We start from the raw sequence: 19,337 nt of genomic DNA, 5'->3' as shown, positions 1-19,337 counted from the left end.
TTAGAGTGTATCTAGCTATAAAACGCGAGAAACTTGATTCTTGTATATAAGGGAAACTGGTGTGCATATGCGCATGTCTATCCATCTATATATACCGGCCAGAGCTTAGAGTTAAATGCTTTGATGTCGTGTTTCAACTACCGAGTCTAGTCTCGTCGCTTGACACTACAGCTTCTCCGAATTGGGTTATGCTTTGTGATAAGTCTGGGTGAGACACTGGTCGGAAGTTAACTATTACGTAGATTTATAGAAGCGCTACCTAGGGTGGACCAGGCTACGGGTTACGGAGAATTGTATAAGTCTCGATCGTCTAAGAAACACGAAGGAGAATAGTCTTAAGGATTCCAGTCGGTGATCCTAGTTTTCTATATACATCGCCGAGAATATTATATTAGGCCATCGCTTTTCTAGCCGTATGTTTTCCTTCCTAGGTATTTTTATAAAATGGGGGGGGGATAATGGTGGCCGGAGTTACTAGTATTCTGGAGACTTTGTATTCTAGTATATTTAGGGGAGTTATTCCATCTCTGCTGCTTGTATCTCGAGGCCTCCAAGGCGATCTTGGAGTTAGGTATGATATCCTCTTGATTAGGGTACCGCTTTCTTTACTAAAGCACTGTCCAGCGTACTGGAGCAGCGGCGGATTGTAGGTAGAGGTACTAGGTCATCATCTAACGGATAGAGTATCTAAGGATGAAGACTAGGGGAATTTGACTGTGCCTGTGCCCTCTTTTTATGGACGTTTTGCAATAGTCCCTACGACAGCATATCAGTCATACGCAAGGTGTAACAAAATAGAAAAGCGTGAAGTACTCCGTTTGCAATATACGATGTGAAAGTCCAGCCGATGAAAGATAGCGCCTACGGCCCCAAAGCTTTTGTTCCTACCCAATTATCTCATAGGAGACATCTCTAGATCACCGTATAGCTCCCCAGTTGGTTTCAGTCTATTATTAAAACTGCGTTATTTTATATATGATAGGACGAAATTGTTCAATCTCGAGGAAGGTCAGCCACGGCCGCCTGGCTACCGGCCGCATCAAAAAAACTGACCTATCATAAATGTATATACCAGTGATTGGCTGTACTCGGATACCTGCAGATCTAGTTGTGTGGAATAAGCTACCAGCCATAGCCGCGGGGGATTCTACAGACGCGATCAATACTTCTTCTCACATCACTTACTACTTACTACAACCAATATACTGCATAAGCTTCAAGCATTAGACACGCGACTAGACGAACTACTACTACCTAGACATAGACAGAATACGATACTACTTCCATATACCCAAGCCAATCCCAATGGACGACGCGTGGACAACCAGAACCCAAAGCGACGCAAGCTCGCTCAGCGGCACAACCGGCGTCTACACGCCCACACACACAACATCATCACCACCCGCCGCCACCTCCCTCCCCGCGCCCTTCTCTACAGACGGGGGCATCGGGTCCGCGCCCGAAGCAGGCGAGACATACATGATCCGGCACGTAGACACGGGAAAAGCCGTGACCCTATCCGGCGGAGAACTAGTCCTACGAACCGACCCCGGTATGAACGGGGGCTGGCGATGGCACTGCAGCGAGACCGAGGACGGGTGGTTGCACTTCCGGGAGACGGTGTCGGGCGTCTACCTAGGACGAGACGGCTGGGGCGGATTTCAGGCGAATAAGCGGAGTCCCAACGGGACGGAGCGATTGCTGATCCGGCCTCGCGAGGCTGGAGGATATAATATCTTCGCGATGGATTGGTGGAAGTTGGGGGCTTTGTGTACTAGGGATACGGACGGCAAGTTGTTTGAGACTAAGGAGGTGGCGAAGGCTTCGCGTTGGGAGTTTGTGCGGGTGTGAGAGTTAGTTGATTGATATTATTGTTTGGCTTCATTAGGAGATCGTATCACTTAGTCTTTCTGCCTTGTTATCTTTAAAGCTAAGCTGTTTCTAGGTCAGGGAATAGGCAGAGAAAGCACTCGACCGGTTAGGATGATAATATCGAAACTCATTTTAATGGTGTAATATGCCCTCTGTATACCTACCGATATAAAAACAGCCGCGTATGAACTCCAGGGTATCTAATAACGGCGCAAAAAAAAAAGGACTATACAAATCACAAACGGTCGCTACCCCAAACATTCCGGAACTCGTCCTCGTTTCCGGGGCTGAATACTGGACTGTTAACATCATGTTCCGCCCCATCATTACCCCATTGGTTGCTTCCTTGCCCTTCAGGAGTTACTTCGTCAGGTGTCGGCTCTCCTACTTTGAACGTCAGATCTTCCTCCTCGGCCTCCTCTGCTAAAATTTGAGGATCAGCCGTTGATAGTATGGGGGCACCGAGAGGGCCCTTCGACTGGAACTCCTCAGCAGCGACAGCAGTTGGTTTCGGGGGAGGCTTAGGCGCATGCTTAGTTTGCTTCTGCTTGCCTTTCTTCTTTTTGCTTATTACAGTTTCGGCACTTGGGGTTGTTGTTGCCGGTGGTCTGTTGCTGAGGCTCTCGGATGAGCGAGATTGGGTTGCATGCCAAGCCCCGGTACGCGATTGGTGCACATCTGGATGCCTCGAGAGCCAACGCTCTCTTGTTGGCACGTTTGCAGTGACGACAGGATACTGAACCGATATAAGTAATGCGTCAATAAACATGAAAATCAAACTTACATTCCAATCTCCAAACTCTAACTCTCGAGCCTTGTTGTAGAGGCTCTCATCATCGGGATCTAGTGTAGATTCGTCGGTAGAGCCGTGATTATACGTCGGCGCTGGATCGCCGGCACCGCTTGGTCCTCCGTTGGAATTCAAGAGTGGTGTATTCGCACTCAATTCTCCTCTAACTTCTCCGGGTTTAGGAATCCAGTATTTTGCCTCGCCTCCCCGCTTATATCTCATCCCATCTTTTAATCTTGCAAATCGGGAGCTCGAATCTTCGTGTGCGATAACTTTTCCAGTAGAATCAAATAGCCTGTAGCTGTATTGGTCCCCGCTAAAAGTTTGCTTGGAATCCTCAATAAGATCAAGAATACCGAAGGCATCTCTCGCCGCATACTTGACGGGTAATCTGGCCGACGAGACTGTGTTGTCGGCGTAATCATGCCAAGAGAAGGCGTACCAATGCGCCACGGCGAACGCGGGCATCTCACAACAGATCAAAGCATCTTGGATGGCGGCTGCTAGATTGTCCGAGGTGTACCCCTGAACATCGTCCGGAATGGCCCCCAGCCAAACAAGGATGGAAAGAAAAAACCCTTGCCAATAGGAAGCGAAGATGATGAGCTTGATGCATAAAAACTTGGGCACAGGTCGGAAGGGTACTAGGTCATTGTGCATACAGACCCAAAACAGTCCAAGCGAATATAGACTGACAGTAACACTGATGTTGTATATGATACCACTCCATAAGTAGCCTGAAGAAAGCCCGATATACCCCTCCTGATATATACCTGTTGCTTTCATGATAATCGCCGCAAGAGCTAGGATGGGCTTAAGCCATGCGTATTGGAGAATTCCTCGCTTTATAGCAAGGAATGTGTGGGGATCGGAAATATCGACTTTTGGGAAGAGGTGGTTTAATGGCCACAAATGATGCACAGGAGCGCGGCCATGTGTCATTATTATAAGGGCTCGTTCGCCATCGAGGTAGTTGATTAGGAGTTGGAAAAAAGTGTAGATGGTGAAAGCCTTTTTACTAGCAAGTTAGACCAGTGTCCAGAGCTTAGGAATCTATAGATAGAGTCGCATTCATACCTCGTATATATCCCTTATAGGATCTAGAAACGCTGCCGCGGTCAAGGACACCATACTAACCCACGAGCTTATCGAATAGATGGGAACCCTGAGAATTATTAGAGGCGCACAATGTTATACTTAAATCATTCTCACATCAATAATATCCGTACGACGTATCGCTGCAAGAGAGGCTTTCGGTAATTCTTTCTGTATACGCGTTTAACTTATTGTACAGTACAACTAGGAATATAGGATGAGCATACAATTGAAGCCATATCGAGCTGTTTTAGTAGCATATCAGCATTACTATATTAACTAAAAGAGAGACCAGCAGACAGTTGGAGCTTACACGATAGACATCAAGGTGGCTGCCAAAGAGAAGACACCAGCAATAACTGTCGTAGCAGTGGTGAACTTCTGGCCGGTACCGCCAGCCATATTGGCGGTTTGAAACCTACGCGTCACCGGAATGTGACACTGTCTACTCAAAGGACAAGAATTTCGAAATTTCGAAATAGCACATGTTCGAAATTCGTGGTGTTGTAAGCGGAGGTTTAATGATGAAAGTGGAGGGTTTGGGGAGCTCTGAGAAATGTCATTTGATTTGAGACTTTCGAAGCATGCATCAATGACCCTAGCACCTTACCTAGGGGGGCCGGGGGGGCTGCCTGGGAGGTACGTACCTCTTCAATTCATTCCATGCAACCCCGTGCTATCATACTAATGTACATAGGTACCTAGCTTAGGTATGCAGCTTGTGTGGATGCATGCCTTATCGATAGATTCGGGTTAAACGGCTTAAGATCAATGGACCTATATGGATCGACTTAAGTACCTATAAAACCTAACCTAACTCATCTGCGGCTATCCTTGTCCATCACGCGTCATGCAGCGAAATCTAGCCCGGGTTTTAATGTTGTACAATAGTACCTCCAATACCTCTAATTACACTACTTCCAGTACATCCATGTACATAACCGAATTCGATCAACCTTTCAACCAATTGACGATATTCGCAACCTCACAACTTGGCTGTCATCGCCCTGTCAAGTACCCGAAAAATATACGCGCCTACGCGCCTCTCTGGGGACGCTACAACTTGTTAAACAATTACAATTACGATATGGGGCTCGATGTCTTCTGAGGTTAGGATAGTGGAGAGAACCTAGGTGTCGCAAATCGTAGGGGGTGCATTGGGGAGTTGGGGAGTTCTGGAGTTGACATGGCTAACACCGTGGGCTGGCGCGACTTTAAAGCGTATGTTTTTACCTGTCTATCTGGAGATGGAGCCTACGTGTAGAGATATCACCTACTAACTAAGCGAAGTCAATTTCTAGCTTATATCATAGTCTGCGGTTTACTGTAAGTTATCTTAAATCGGATGCGATTCCCGCTTATTTTTATACTCAACATGTCTCCAGTGCAATCTTCTTCCTACTATACTTTAATAGAGCCTTTGCCTCCATCGTCTCCTACTTTATCCGCACCTATACTTGGCATCGATACCGCATCTATATCGACATACAAGCGATACAATGGTCACTGCTTGGTGGCCGTATCTTCTTTACAGGCCTTCGATATCATGGAAATAACGAGACTATCTTCATTCAGAATGGACATATTACCTGGTCGTACTGGCTGCGCAGGGTACGCGATGTTGGGCTGGGCGATGGCAAAAAGAATAAGGAGTCCGGAGACAGTAATACGTCGGATACTAGGAAACAAGCGGAACTCCCCTGCCGTGTCAATGTCGTCGTTTCTGGGATCGAGTGGTTCGTTTATAACCGTAGCGCCGCCTACGACTCCATGCTTGAGGCAATGACTGAGTCTCCTCTGTCTAAGCATGATGATATACTGGACCGAACCGAGGGCCTGGCGAGTAGCTCGGCTAGGCCACGGCAGCGGCTTCGTAAGTCTCATGAGAAGACCGAGCATGCCGAAGAAGCTAGGCAAGAATATATTGATGAGAAGGATGGCCTTGAGACCCGCCCCCAGAGGCCCTTCAAATCTACTTCTACCTCCGATGGTAACTTTGAAACGGCAGGTAAGGGAGACTTACCTCAAGTATTGCAGTTACTCCCAATTCATTTCAGATGCGACAAGGCAGCCCTTGTCATGGGAAATGAGAATACTAAGGCCGTTCTTATTATGAAGTCCAAGGGCCTTTCAGGAGAAATTGATGCGAGCGATTGTCAGACTCCAGATCCCTATCGGCAACTTTTCAAGATACATTTTGATAACCCAGTACTTGAGATGAGGGAAAATGACGGGTTCAAGGAAGAGCAACTCGCTAGGGCTGTCAAAGACGAACAAATCGCAAAAGCTACCAGTCCTGTACCCCAAAGACCATTCTTTCGGAGACAACGCCGCAAGGTGGTTGGGCAATTGCGGAATATGGTACCATATTGGCGGAAGTCTGTCGAATCCTTTTCGGCAAATTCTCAAGATGAAGATGGCCCTAATGAAACCCGCATACCAGGCTCAAACCAATGGCAAGGGCTTTCCCGGTATCTCAACGATGACGACGACGACGATAGACTTCGATGGTCGTCGGTCGAGTACGCCAAGGTGAATCCGGTGGTTGACAGTCCTAAGGGGACGTTGACAATACTCTGGGATGTTCCTGGAAAGGTTGCACCACGTGGCACAGTATATTCATCAAAGGGCGAAGATGGTGTATCCGATGATATAAATGGAACTATCGCGCCAGCCTGGGCGATTAGTCTGTCTTTGAGTGGCGGCATAATAAATTATGGGCCGTGGGCAGACAGACAACGAGCTGAACTTCAGAAGGTATTTTTCCCAGGTTTATGCAAGGATGCAACTCCTGCTCAGAGGCTACCATTCGGCGCGGATCGTGTACCTACACGATTTAATTTCTATTTACAATTTGATGAAGAGGTTGTATTACGAGTTCCCACCCGTGAGGATTCCAAGAATTGGAAGTGGAAAAACGAGGCTCTCACGTTGAGGCAGCATCATAAGCAGGGTAACCGACGCGAAAGAGGCAGGGATCGAAAGTCTACCGCAACTACAGCCGCAGAACAACGTCCGATTGGGTGGCTCGACATCAAGGTTGCGGCGAATGCTACAATCTCGTATGATATGGATATGCTAGCTAGGTCGACCGGATATACGAACACTCTAAAAATCGATCTTCCCGCAACTGAAGTCTCGACTAGCGTAAACCATGGGCTCTTGTGGCGATCTGGACGCCTGCAGATTTCCTGTGACCTGTCTACGCCTCTGAAATGGAATGGTCTCCGTACTTGGCGTTTTGACATCGAGGGTGACGGGCTCGAGCTTTTCATTCTGAGAGATCATGTATTTCTGCTCATTGACCTCATAGACGACTGGGGGAGCGGACCACCGGCCGAATACCTTCTGTTCACTCCTTTTAGATACCTCATAAACTTGCGACTTCTCAATCTCAAGCTTTATCTCAACGTCAACGATGTGAATATCGTCAACGATCCAATCAACTTCGAGGAGAACACGTATCTGGTACTATGTAGCCCCCGCCTGGTGGTAGACACTTCCATACCATTAGACAATTATCGTCCCACGAAAAATGCGATACCTTTCAAAGTTACCGCCGACCCTCTACGTCTCGGCTTACACGTGCCACCATGGAATACTCAAGCGACGTTTTTAGCTTCGAAAGATATAGGGCACCTTGAAAGTCTAACTATCCAAGGAATTTATAATTATAATGCAACGACTTCACCTGCAAATACCGACACGCTTGTCCTCGATGTCTCCGGCCAGTCCCTCACTGCCCGTATCTATGGCTTCCTTGTTCGTTATTTCTTACAAATGAAAGACAATTATCTTGGCGACAACATCCATTTCAAGACACTGGATGAGCACCAAGAAGCGTTACGGGCCAAAGGAGCTGATCTAGATGCTCAACCTGAGGATCGTCCTCCGCATAAGAAATCAAATGATCTAGATGTGATACTGAGCATCCGTGCTGACGACCCTAGGCTTTTTCTGCCTGCTAACATGTACTCTGCAAAGCGTTATGTGCCAATCGAGGCTGCCTCTTTAGCCCTTGACCTTCGATTCACCAATTATTATATGGATCTTGATCTATGTGTTAGTCCCTTAAGTCTTTCCCTCGGGGGCGAGGAAGAAGACGGCACTAACCCAATGAGTGCTATACCGAGCACTCAGCTCTTCATCGATGGCTTAGATATCCACGGGCACCGTTTGTTTGGCTTACCACCTATTGAACCGACATATCTCTGTAATTGGGACCTAAAAGCTGGATCCGTCACTGGGGACTGTTCAACCGATTTCCTGACCACTCTCATAAGAGCAGGGAAAGCATTTGGCTTTACACTTGATGACGACGAGAATGCGTTGATTCCCTTTTCTTCTATCGTGGTGTATGATGTAACCTTTTTGCGTGTCTTTGTTGAGTCAGTTCAAGTCTGGGTACATGTGGATGAGGCGGCGTTCTTGTTTTCCACTGCAGCAGTCGATGTTGAATTTAATGACTGGGCGCGGACGCACTACTCAAGACGTGCAGATATAAAGGTGCCCAATCTTGAGATTGCCTGCGTTAACTCGGAATCAGCAACGAGACATAGGTCACGGCCCCGTTCTCATGTTGATACGGACGTCTTCCTCCGAACAAATGTACATTTTGCACTTATTGGGCGCAAGTATGATTTTGCACAGGAGAGGCTGTTACAACAGGAACTTGTACGCCGCCATGACCAACGAACGCATCGGGCAGACTTCTTGCTACTTCCAGGCCTTCTGAATGACTTCGCATCCGATCCTGTCGACAACCCAGCGCAAAGCGTCCCCCCGGTTCCGCAGCCAGCTCTATCCAGATATGTTGCTGATAAAGCGTCTATATCATCTTTAGGCTCCTCGAATCGCTCTGCTAGACTTCGTCGTAAAAGTTCGTTCCTTTCGTTAGCCAGCTCGTACAGTGGGAGCATTCTACGACCAGGCTCTATTAGGACCGCGCAACGATCCCGGGCTTCTGGCCGTGTAGCCCTGAATTCCGTATCATTCAAAGATAGTGAATCTAAACAAGCCATTCATTCCCGCGAATACTCAGGGCACTTTAGCGCCTATGGCGAGCCCAGCGATAGGAGGGAACCGCCACATAGCAGCATAACTTTTTCAAGCCAATACTATGCTCCTTCATTTCCTCTACAGAACGTCAGACCAGATACCAAAGAAGCAACATTTCACAGTATTGAAGAGGACGAAAACGACACTCTAGACTCTTCAGGTTTTAGCTTAGACAGTCTACCACCTGACCAACTAAATCAGAATTGTGCTCACCAGAGCTTGCTCCTTGAGCTTCCTTCCGGAATTACTGTCTTCCTTAACGCCCCATCTCTGCGATGCATAGCATCTTTAATACGAGCCTTACCACCTTCCGACCCGGAGGACATTCTTGATACTCTCCACATAGGAACGGTGACAGACATATTTGACACCCTAAAACAAGAGCAAGTAAACGGGACTGTTACTGATTTCGTCGTGCGGTTGCCGCAAGCAAACTTGCGTTTCTTGAACTGTTCTAATGCCGATTCTACTGATCCATCACAAGAGCCGCAAGATCAGTATGATGTGTCGCTCAAACAACTCGTGCTCGCTACTCGATCCGGATTGCCAGCCGACGTGGCTGATGGCAATGGAGATTCTCGGTTATCCTTCCATTTCCGACTCGCTTCATTGCAGGTCTCGGCCGCCGAGAGACTTGCAACTTTAGACCAGACGCAAGCTGCCATATTAGCCAAGATAGAGAGGGTTATGGTGTCCATGGGTACGAAAGATGTGAACTATATTGATGCGGATATAGGTGCTATACAAGCGTCTTCCTCATCGAGCAAAGTGGAATACCTCGCTTCACTGATTCATCGAACGAATGTGCTTGCATCAGAAACGGGAAAGCTTTTCTCGGAAACCCTTTCAGTTGCAGACGAACGCTTGAAACAATTCACGTACCATGTCATAAGTAAAGGGCATAATGCGAGCGAGGCTTCTTTTGTCGTTCGACCTTCGGCTATCCTACGGACGGCTTCCAAGCACCTTAGAACCTACGATTCTTGGAAACTAGTTACACGGCTACGCCAAATGTGGTCCGCTCTAGATGGCGATACTAAAGACAACCTAAGACGAGACTGTCTGTTTGGGTTCTCGCAGTGTCCCGCCGACATGAGACAACAAGTCACAGCAGCTTTCGAACGATGGCGCAGTTGGGATCTTGAGGATCCGACGCATGCAGTGCTCCTAAACAACATTTTTGGCGATATATCCAAGCCTAAAGCTGATGCATCTAAACAAATTCCTATAATGGTAGTAGCAAGGGTGCAAGAAATTCGATTTCTGCTTGACCCTGGACCGAAACAGAACGAGGCCATTATAATAGATCTCACCTTGAGGGTCCAAGAGAGAAGTAATATCATCGAAGCAATCGACGAGAAACCTGCCGACATTGGAGAACCTCTGACACTTGTCAATGTGTACTGCAGCGAAGCTGGTCTCAAGGCTAACTGGGAGCTTTGCGAACTCGCAGATGACATATTACGACTCTACAAGAATTCAGAGCCTTCGGTATCCGAAGAACCGCCGCCCAAGCAACAGGACATAGCTAAACGCGTGTCGCCTCGCCCACTCCATGTGGTGTTTGTACTGGGAGAAGGTGCAATCTCCCTAGAAGCTATTAATTTGAGTATCAGACTACAAAGCTCTGGGCTCAAGCTTTCAATACTTACAACCAGTGGCGCACAGGGTGCTACAAGTTCAAATCTCATACTAGGCTTCGATTCAGTTTCTACAAGGGTTAAGAGCCATTCACAGGTGCTTGCCACTACACGACTTCAACGCCCAAGTGTCATTATTGCACATGAAGTACAACTTAACGAACAGTCCTCGACACATACTATTAGGTCAGCAGCTAGCAGCCAAGATCTCGAGTTTATTGTGAAGCAGGATCCAATCGTGTTGGCCGAAGTTTTGGATCTACTAGTAAAGGATGAAGTTGCACAGCTGTATGCTCTGGGGCAGAGATTCCCTTCATCTCCCGAACCCAAACAGGAGAACCGTACAGCAGCAGGACGACTCTCAACAATCCAAGTCAATTTGGCCATGTTTTTAGACTCGTATACAATCTCGCTACCCTTGCTACGGTCTCTTACTTATACAATTTCCGGTGTCGTAGCGCGAGCGAATATGGCTGCTAACTTTGGTAGAGAGGTCATCCTAGACTTCGACGTGAAGGAGAACTCACACAACATAGAAATCGAAGTCAATAATACACCACGTAGTATCTCCTTGCTACAAATCCCCCCGACAAATGGCCGCATAACCAGTCACATGGCTCCAGGGGAGCACTCAATCACGGTGCTGGCGTCACTGGAACTTGTCAAATTAGACGCTTCGGCCGTCTATAGCTTGCTTACTGCACTCAATAGACCCGAAATTTCAAATGCTATCAACGATCTTCAGGAGCAAGGCAGAATAATAAAAGAACATGTCAACGAAGTCTTCGGCTCTTCTAAAATCGAGCCCGAAAAGCCAGCTTCGCCAGTATCTAGCAATTCGAAGCTTACATACTCTGTTCATGGTAGCCTTGCGGGACTTGAGATATGGGGTAATGCACGGATCAAATCGGACACAGAACCATATGCGCGTCTATCGTTTTGCTTAGATGCTGTGCAAATACAGCTCACTAATAAGATAGATGGGGGTCCGATATTAGAGAGCCCCGAGATACATATCAACCTTCACCAGATAATGTTCAACATTGAGAAAGGCTCTGAGGAAAGTATGAGATCTTGCGGCAACCTTTCCCTTGGCGCATTAATCACCGCCACAAGCCGCGAATCTGAAGACGGGATAGAGCTAAGATCTTTCGACTTCAAGTCTAACGGGTTCAAGGTGAACCTGTCGTCAGATACCGTGTCGACATTCGTAGACGTGCTTGGCTACATGGGCGACAAGATCAAAGATCTCGACACGTCACGCGAACTAGAATACTTACGGAAGTTAAGACAGTCGAAACCCCGTATCGCTATTAACGATGAAGAGCAAGACACGGAAAGCGATATATTAGATTCGTTCCTTTCCTCGATTATGTACTCCTTTGAGATACGGAATATACAATTTTCTTGGCTTGTCTCTACTCTAAATCAACCAACAATTGGTCAAGAGGACCTGGTCTTATCCTTTAAACGAATCGAATTCGCTACGCGCAAGAAGAACTCGGCGAAGCTAACTATCGAGGATTTCCAACTACAAATGGTTCCTCCAGGCCAGGAAAAGTCTTTACGCTCTCTAAATTCGGCGCTCCTACCAGAGGTAATATTCAATATTGCCTTTGTCTCGACGGCAGATGCTCGCCGGCTAGCCTTCCAGGCAGTAGGTAAATCGTTGGATTTACGATTAACTTCCGCTTTCATCGTTCCGGCAGCGCATCTCCAGGACTCGATCAGCCTATCGGCAAAGAATGTTCAACGAGCTTCGGAGCACTGGGCGCCAATAGTTATGCCAGAGAAGGAAATCTCCAGACCAGACCAGACTGTGGAGACGAGACGCTCATTGTTCGGAAGCAGGAGATTGGAATCACTTTTGATTGATGCCGACTTTGCCGGAGCTGTGGTACACCTCACTGGGAAAAGATCCTCAGACGAACCCAGTGGCTCGAGGGATCGTCCCGCACTAGCTGGAAAGTATGGCCAGTTTAGTACAGACGAAACCGGCAGCAGCATGGTGCTTCGTACCCCAGGCCTGGCCTGGAAGACAGAATATAGAGATAATGGCCAAGAAGACCCAACCCTATATGGAGAGGTTAAAGTCGACCCTTCACGCAATATTCTCTACCCAACTATCGTCCCTATTATCATGGATATTACTTCCAGCATCAAAGAGGTTGTAGGTGACGATGCGCCCGAATCATCAGTATCACCGCCAATACCGAGTGAAGACTCTGTTAAATCGAAATCTAACAGCGAGGACAAACCAAAGTCAAATAATGAAGACAATATTCTCACAGCTGATCCGAGCGCCGTATTAGGACGCGTGAAGCTAAATTTGGGTCTACGCATTTGTCAACAGGAGTTTACTTTCAGTTGTCAACCCATCGGCCGTGTTGCTGCTACGGCGCGCTTCGACGATATCTATATTACAATGAATACTGTCCACGCGGTAGAGCAAGGCAACTTCTTTGCCATCTCGGGTACTTTCAGCGGGTTTCATACGTCTGTGCAACACGTGTACTCGCGAGAGTCTACGGGTAGCTTCCAAGTCGAATCAATCGTGCTCTCGTTAATGAATAGTAAGCACGTTAGCGGTACAAGTGGTCTCTCTGCCATTTTGAAGGTCAGCCCGATGGAAGTGGCGATCAACGCCAAGCAGCTTCAAGACTTCCTACTCTTCCGAGAGATCTGGATTCCAGGGGAAGTCCGGCAAGGTACGGCAGCGCCTGTTGCGACGGTAACGCCAGAAACGATTGCGCAAGGGCATCTTGTACAAAGATACCAACAAGTTGCTGCCACAGCGGCATTCCCATGGACAGCCACTATCTCAATTGAAGCCCTGAACGTTGTTGTCGACCTCGGACAATCCCTCGGCAAGTCTAAGTTTGCTATATCTGAGTTCTGGATTTCTTCCAAGAAAACTTCGGATTGGGAGCAAAATCTTTGTCTAGGGTTTGAAAAGATTGGCGTGGATTGCGCCGGTCGACTGAGTGGATTTGTCGCTCTCCAGAAATTCAAACTACGCACGTCCATCGAATGGCCAGAACGCGAGCAGGCATTGAACGAAACGCCGAGGATCCAAGCTTCGATAAGTTTTAGTCAGTTCAGACTTAAAACTGCATTCGACTATCAAGCGTTCCTAGTCGCAGACATTACGACTATGGAATTCCTTATGTACAACGTGCGTGAGGAGAGAACGGCCTCTGGTGACAGACTTGTGGCGATTCTTGACGGAGAAGCCGTGCAAGTATTCGGTACCACTACATCGGCAGCTCAAGGCGTTGCCTTATGGCAAGCTATCCAGAAGCTTATACAGGAGAGAAAGACAAGCTACGAGACGTCGTTGCGAGATATCGAGAAGTTCATGAAACGGAAATCAATCACAAACCAACCGTCTGTTCAACATATTATCCCAAGCAAACCACAGACCGACAAGTCCGACGTGAAGTCTCCTATATCCCTTAATACGGATGTGGTGGTGACGCTAAAGGCAGTTAATCTCGGCATCTTCCCCAGCACATTCTCAGATCACCAAGTCTTCAAACTAGAGGCTCTTAATGCACAGGCAAGATTCGCCGCGAGCATGCAAGATAAACGTATTCATAGTATCCTGGGCATGACTCTCGGACAGCTGCGCATAGGTCTCGCAGGTGTACGTAGAGTCGAGGCGCCCAAGGCAGTCAGCGAGATCTCAGTAGAAGACGTAGTCGCGAGCGCCACGGGGTCAAGAGGCGGCACTATTCTAAAGGTTCCCAAGGTCGAAGCTATGATGCAGACATTTCAGAGCCCGGAATCCCGCACCATCGAGTACATATTCAAGAGCTCCTTCGAGGGCAAGGTGGAAGTGGGATGGAACTACTCGCGCATCAGCTTCATCCGCGGCATGTGGGCGAACCACACCAAGGCCCTCGCGCAGACCTGGGGCCACGAGATCCCAGCCATGTCTGCGATCAAAGTGACTGGGGTTCCCGAGGCAGAGCAAGAGCGCAAGGAAGGTGGTGAAAGGCAGAAAATCACGGCTGAAGTCAATGTTCCGCAGTCCAAGTACGAATATGTAGCCCTCGAACCGGCTGTTATCGAAACGCCGCAGCTCAGGGACATGGGCGAGGCAACGCCACCGCTGGAGTGGATTGGGTTGCATCGAGATCGTCTGCCGAATCTTACACATCAGATTGTGATCGTCTCGCTGCTAGAGCTAGCAGGTGAAGTTGAGGATGCGTATGCGAAGATTCTTGGGTCGTCGTAGGGAAGAAAGAAAGAAAAAACGAAATAAAAGAGAGGGATAAAGTAGTAAGCAACGAAAGTGTATTATACAACAGGAGAGGTGGATATGGGAAATGCCGCTGTCATTTTCTTTTAATCAGTATGCATGGCATAGCAGGGCGCAATAGAGAAAAATATTTTTTTGTTCGTTTCGGAAATAGGGAATGGGAGTCTAGATGGACAACACACATATATATACTAAGGTACCCGAGTGCCTATAATCAAAGTTGGTACATATTCTAGGCGTAGATAGCACGAGTTGTTTTTTTATTCGCCAAACCTACCTACCTAACTACCAAGGCTTATAATGCAGCTCATTAGGAAATGTAAATATATATTCTGAAAACTCTCCATCGTGATAGTAGCATTCCGTATCGTGGTTTATATATAGGTTTTAGGGAGATAAATTGCCTACTATTCAACAAGCCACGCATAGTATTCCTAAAGAAGCTCGTTCGTAGATTACACGCCTTCTTTCATGGGATAGTTACCTATCTTTCTATCCCCAAGTATAAATAGTAGCGTATATACAGATATCTCTATTTCCTATACATTGGTACATACGTAGGTACATTAGGTACCTAGTTAGGTTACACTAGATACCTTAACTACCTACCCACCTACCTACCTACCTACCTACCTAGGTACCTAGATTATTTATACATTAACTTCCTCGTGGCTCTTAATCAAATAGGGGCTACCTTTATACTATCATATAACTAGGTACCTACATAGCATAGCTCCTGAGTTATGCGAAACTTGGCTTTGATAATTCAAGTATGGTACATGCTAGACAATAATGTGTATTAACGTCCTCTAGGGTTGTTTGTATTTCTATACTTGGCTCAGAGTTGCAGAATAGGGCTATAATACCAGGCAGAAACAGCCACAATTCAGGGGGTTGCTATCAAATCACATATCAACCAGAGAATATGCTTATTATCACTTCACAAATCGCAAAATACATCAAGATCATCTAAATTCTTCATCTCAATTGTGTCGAAAGTTACAAGCAAACCAGATGTACGACAGCTAATGAAAGTTCCGCCCTCAGTGCCTTTGCATAGCTTTTCTGTATCCACGGCCGCAGGTCGTTCCTTTCCGACCTTTTGATGAAAGGCCGCATATTATATCCATGCGACGGACCCAACTAAAATCGATTCGAGCCGTCTCATGATATCCGCCAATAATGGCACTAGGTCGTAGTCTATAGAGCATCGAGGGAGCTTGTTTATAGCTTGTCGTAGTACTATTTTTCGTTGTTAGCATATGGCAGACTTCATGAATCGAAAGGGTTTCACTTACGTTGCTGACATCCGGTACTTCGACCTTGATACCCTTGCGCTTTCGCATGGTCTCGACGATTTGTCCGACCTTTGTGGTCTTGTCGAGGGGAGATCCACCGGGTAGTAATTGCCAGTGGTCGAAGACGAGTTGAGGAAAAGCCTGGCCGGAAGTGGCTTGTCGGAGATCGCCGTTGAAGCCGAAAGACTCCATGATGGGCAGGTAGGCCTTGATTGTGAAGAGAGGAGTTCCAGGACGTTGCTCCTCGTTGAAGACGTGACCTCTTCTTCGGGTAAGGACACCGTAGACACCACCCATGGCCTGCTCGGGGACCTGGATTTCTACCAAGTAGACCGGCTCCATAAGAGCGGGTTCGGCAAGCAGCGTAGCAGCGTACAAAACACGTCGGGCAGTGGGGATGATCTGACCACCACCACGGTGGATAGCATCGGCGTGGAGGGTAACATCGAGGATGTTGAATCGGATGGCTCGCATCGGCTCCTCGGCAACGGGTCCTTCACGGGAAGCCCATTGGAAACCGGAGACGACAGAGTCCTTGATTTCGTTAAGGTACTGTACGGCCTTGGTCTGGTCAACCAGCAAGTTGGCGCCGACAGTATCGGGACCGAAGCACCAAATCTTTCGGGCATCGGTGACATCCCAGCCAAAGTCGTCAGCAAGGATACGGGCACGTGCCTTAAAATCGTCACGAGGTCCGATCTTGCCCTCCTCGATCGTCTTGGCAAGCTCCTCGTCGATCGGCTCAGCGACCATGTATAGACGGTTGTGCTTGTTGGGGGACTTGGACAGAGCAGTGATGCTGGACTTGCCAGCAACGGTCTCTCGGTACTGGACGACGGGGTCGGAGATGATAAGAGGAACACCAGCGTGGTCCTCCTCGAGATCCTTCAAGCAAATCTCAAGATGCAGCTCACCAGCACCAGCAACAACGTGCTCACCAGACTCGGAAGTCGTGGTCAAGACACAAGGGTCAGACTTAGACAGACGCTTAAGACCTTCGACAAGCTTGGGAAGATCCTGGGCGTTCTTGACCTGAACGGATCGCTGGACAACAGGCGAGACAGAGAACTTCATGACCTTAAGGTTGTGAGCAGTATCCAGAGTGGTGAGAGTACCGGACTTGAGTAGGAACTGGTCGATACCGACCAGACCGACGATGTTACCAGCAGGCATGTCGTCAATGGGCTCGACCTTGCCGCCCATCATCAGAACAGTACGCTGGATAGCCTTGACGAACAAGTCCTCCTTCTTGCCAGGGGTGTAGTTGGGGCCCTGAATGCGGACCTTGAGACCGGATCGGACGGTACCGGAGAAGACACGACCGAAAGCGTAGAAACGACCCTTATCGGAGGTCGGCACCATCTTGGAGACGTAAAGCATAAGGGGACCCTTGGGATCACAGTCTCGGATACCAATGGCGGCCTCATCATCGGGGGGGCCCTCGTACAGAGTCTCAGCACGGTACCTCTGGGCAGTGACGGGAGAGGGTAGGTGAAGAATCATCATTTCCAAGAGAGAGTCAGCAGCGGGAAGGAAAGTTCGCATGACAGCCTTGAGGAGCTGTTTGCCCTCCTTATCCCTATCCTCAGAAGTAAGCTTAAGGTCGAGCTTGGAGAGTAAGGTGTTGATCTCGTCCTTCTTGGCGTTATTCACAGCCGCGAAGATCTTGAAGATGGGGTCCAGAATGAACTGGTTGAAGGCACGCTCTAGGGGTTTGCCATCGTGAGTGCTCTTGGTGGTCCACTTCTTGGTAGCAGCGTTGAAGTAGTTGTCGCCCTGGTTGATTGGTTAGTAGTGTACGAGGCAAAGAGAACAATAGATAATTTCAGCAATCAAACTTACCCATAGACGCTCCATCATCTTATTTCGGTCAACACCGAATTTCTTGGCGTATCGGACGGCGAATTGACGGATGGTGAAAGCCCAGCCGTGGAGACCGGAACCGAAAGCGACAGTACCCTTCTCGGGGTAGACCTGGATGTCACCCAGGGCCTTGTCAAGATAGGTGGAGATGATGACGTTAACGGACTCAATTGTTCGGGAGAAGGACTGGTAAAGGTCCTCCTTGGAACACTGCAGCTCGAGAAGAGCACGGTCGACCTTGTTGATGATGATAACAGGCTTGATTCGCTCAGCAAGAGCCTGTCGCAAGACAGTCTCAGTCTGGACACAGACACCCTCAATAGTGTCGACAACGACGAGGGCACCGTCAGTGACACGCAGGGCAGCGGTAACTTCGGAAGAGAAATCAACGTGGCCAGGCGAGTCGATCAGGTTGATCAAGAAATCTCGGCCATCGGCCTTCTGGCCAACGATGTCCTTCAGGTCATCGTCGTTGGGTAGGTTGCCGTACAGGGAGATGGCAGTAGACTTGATAGTGATACCACGTTCCTGTTCGTCTGCTCTCGTATCCGTAGCTCGGGCATCACCAGCTTTCGCGGTGGAGATGATACCGGCTTTGGCCAAGAGAGAGTCGGTCAGGGTAGACTTGCCGTGGTCGACGTGGGCAATGACGGACATGTTACGGACATTGGTAGGCTTGTCCATCAGCAGCCTGATCTCGTCGATCGTGAAGCTGTTCGGAAGCGCATGTTAGCTCTGGCCGTAGATGGACGTAACAGAAGCTTATCTCCGGGTAGGGTGATTTTGGGCATCATGGAGGTAATAGAAGACATTTCTTGGGCGCGTAAAGTGGTGACGATGGAATGAAATGAGATGAAGTTAAATTATTATAGCTAAAGCAAATGCGATGAGACTTACTTGACCATCTTGGCGGTATTGATGCGAAAAAAAAAAGCTATGTGTTGTTTTTTTCCAATCAAGTGGTGATGGATGAAGGCGGGGTGAGATTTGCGTCGATGGAAGTGGCCTTATTGCACTTCACGGTCGATACAAATCACCAGCGAACTCTTCTAGAGAGTATCGAATAGTAAAAAGTGGTAAGAAGGGAAGAGAAACGAAGCTTTCAGTGCAAAGTCGCAACCACCGACGACTAGCTTGTTCTTGCTTCGAAGGAAAGGAAAATTTGTCGGGGCAGAGTTGGGAAGGAGGGGTACAAGAGGAGAAAATTCACAGGCGGCAGGTTAAGCGGGGCAATTGCTTATCCATCCAAGAAACCCGACCTGTAAGTGACATCAATTTTTGTACTGCCTGGCTTGTTGTGTGGTATGTACCTACCTAAGGTTAGGTACATTTTTGTGGTCTATATTTTTTGTGGTCTAGCGGGGCCAACCTTCCTTCCTTTCCTGTTACACAGCGGTAAATTCGCGGGTCAATAATCAAACGGGATAAACCAAATTCAGTTTATCGAGGGTTCTAGC

The 19,337-nt window shown here is 48.1% G+C and overlaps 4 protein-coding genes across 4 annotated transcripts; 2 read left to right on the top strand and 2 right to left on the bottom strand.

The window, feature by feature from the left end:
- The first annotated feature begins 1,117 nt into the window (after positions 1-1,117).
- Positions 1,118-2,005, top strand: F4813DRAFT_80080 (uncharacterized protein). The gene is made up of 2 exons (XM_049248914.1): positions 1,118-1,894; positions 1,946-2,005. The coding sequence occupies exon 1, from the start codon at positions 1,306-1,308 to the stop codon at positions 1,849-1,851; it is 546 nt and encodes a 181-aa protein (XP_049099498.1). The 5' UTR covers positions 1,118-1,305; the 3' UTR covers positions 1,852-1,894; positions 1,946-2,005.
- Positions 1,980-4,318, bottom strand: F4813DRAFT_80064 (DUF300-domain-containing protein). Its single transcript, XM_049248913.1, has 6 exons — positions 4,071-4,318; positions 3,985-4,002; positions 3,875-3,928; positions 3,740-3,827; positions 2,657-3,673; positions 1,980-2,608 (listed from the first exon to the last, which is right to left on the bottom strand). Exons 1-6 carry the CDS (start codon positions 4,157-4,159, stop codon positions 2,108-2,110), a joined length of 1,767 nt encoding a protein of 588 aa, XP_049099497.1. The 5' UTR covers positions 4,160-4,318; the 3' UTR covers positions 1,980-2,107.
- Positions 4,319-4,596: 278 nt separating this feature from the next.
- F4813DRAFT_80045 (uncharacterized protein) lies at positions 4,597-15,058 on the top strand. The gene is made up of 3 exons (XM_049248912.1): positions 4,597-4,978; positions 5,048-5,083; positions 5,143-15,058. Exons 1-3 carry the CDS (start codon positions 4,944-4,946, stop codon positions 14,693-14,695), a joined length of 9,624 nt encoding a protein of 3,207 aa, XP_049099496.1. The 5' UTR covers positions 4,597-4,943; the 3' UTR covers positions 14,696-15,058.
- Positions 15,059-15,493: 435 nt separating this feature from the next.
- Positions 15,494-19,060, bottom strand: F4813DRAFT_360340 (P-loop containing nucleoside triphosphate hydrolase protein). Its single transcript, XM_049243407.1, has 4 exons — positions 18,778-19,060; positions 17,860-18,592; positions 16,018-17,793; positions 15,494-15,961 (listed from the first exon to the last, which is right to left on the bottom strand). Exons 1-4 carry the CDS (start codon positions 18,783-18,785, stop codon positions 15,944-15,946), a joined length of 2,535 nt encoding a protein of 844 aa, XP_049099495.1. The 5' UTR covers positions 18,786-19,060; the 3' UTR covers positions 15,494-15,943.
- Between the last annotated feature and the right edge of the window lie 277 nt (positions 19,061-19,337).

Source organism: Daldinia decipiens (assembly GCF_022478715.1).
Source record: "Daldinia decipiens strain CBS 113046 unplaced genomic scaffold F4813scaffold_17, whole genome shotgun sequence".
Classification (NCBI taxonomy): domain Eukaryota; kingdom Fungi; phylum Ascomycota; class Sordariomycetes; order Xylariales; family Hypoxylaceae; genus Daldinia; species Daldinia decipiens.
The sequence above is the reverse complement of the archived record's forward strand: the minus strand, read 5'-3'. Positions and strand labels throughout refer to the sequence as shown.

Coding starts and splice junctions, on each gene's coding strand:
- F4813DRAFT_360340 (XM_049243407.1), bottom strand. Junction 17,794..17,859: donor AGATGATGGAGCGTCTATGG/GTAAGTTTGATT, acceptor CCAATCAACCAG/GGCGACAACTACTTCAACGC.
- F4813DRAFT_80045 (XM_049248912.1), top strand. CDS start 4,944: ATGGCTAACACCGTGGGCTGGCGCGACTTTAAAGC. Junction 4,979..5,047: donor GGCTGGCGCGACTTTAAAGC/GTATGTTTTTAC, acceptor AACTAAGCGAAG/TCAATTTCTAGCTTATATCA. Junction 5,084..5,142: donor ATCATAGTCTGCGGTTTACT/GTAAGTTATCTT, acceptor ACATGTCTCCAG/TGCAATCTTCTTCCTACTAT.
- F4813DRAFT_80080 (XM_049248914.1), top strand. CDS start 1,306: ATGGACGACGCGTGGACAACCAGAACCCAAAGCGACGCAAGCTCGCTC.
- F4813DRAFT_80064 (XM_049248913.1), bottom strand. CDS start 4,159: ATGGCTGGCGGTACCGGCCAGAAGTTCACCACTGCTACGACAGTTATT. Junction 3,674..3,739: donor CTATAAGGGATATATACGAG/GTATGAATGCGA, acceptor GCTAGTAAAAAG/GCTTTCACCATCTACACTTT. Junction 2,609..2,656: donor TAGAGTTTGGAGATTGGAAT/GTAAGTTTGATT, acceptor ATATCGGTTCAG/TATCCTGTCGTCACTGCAAA.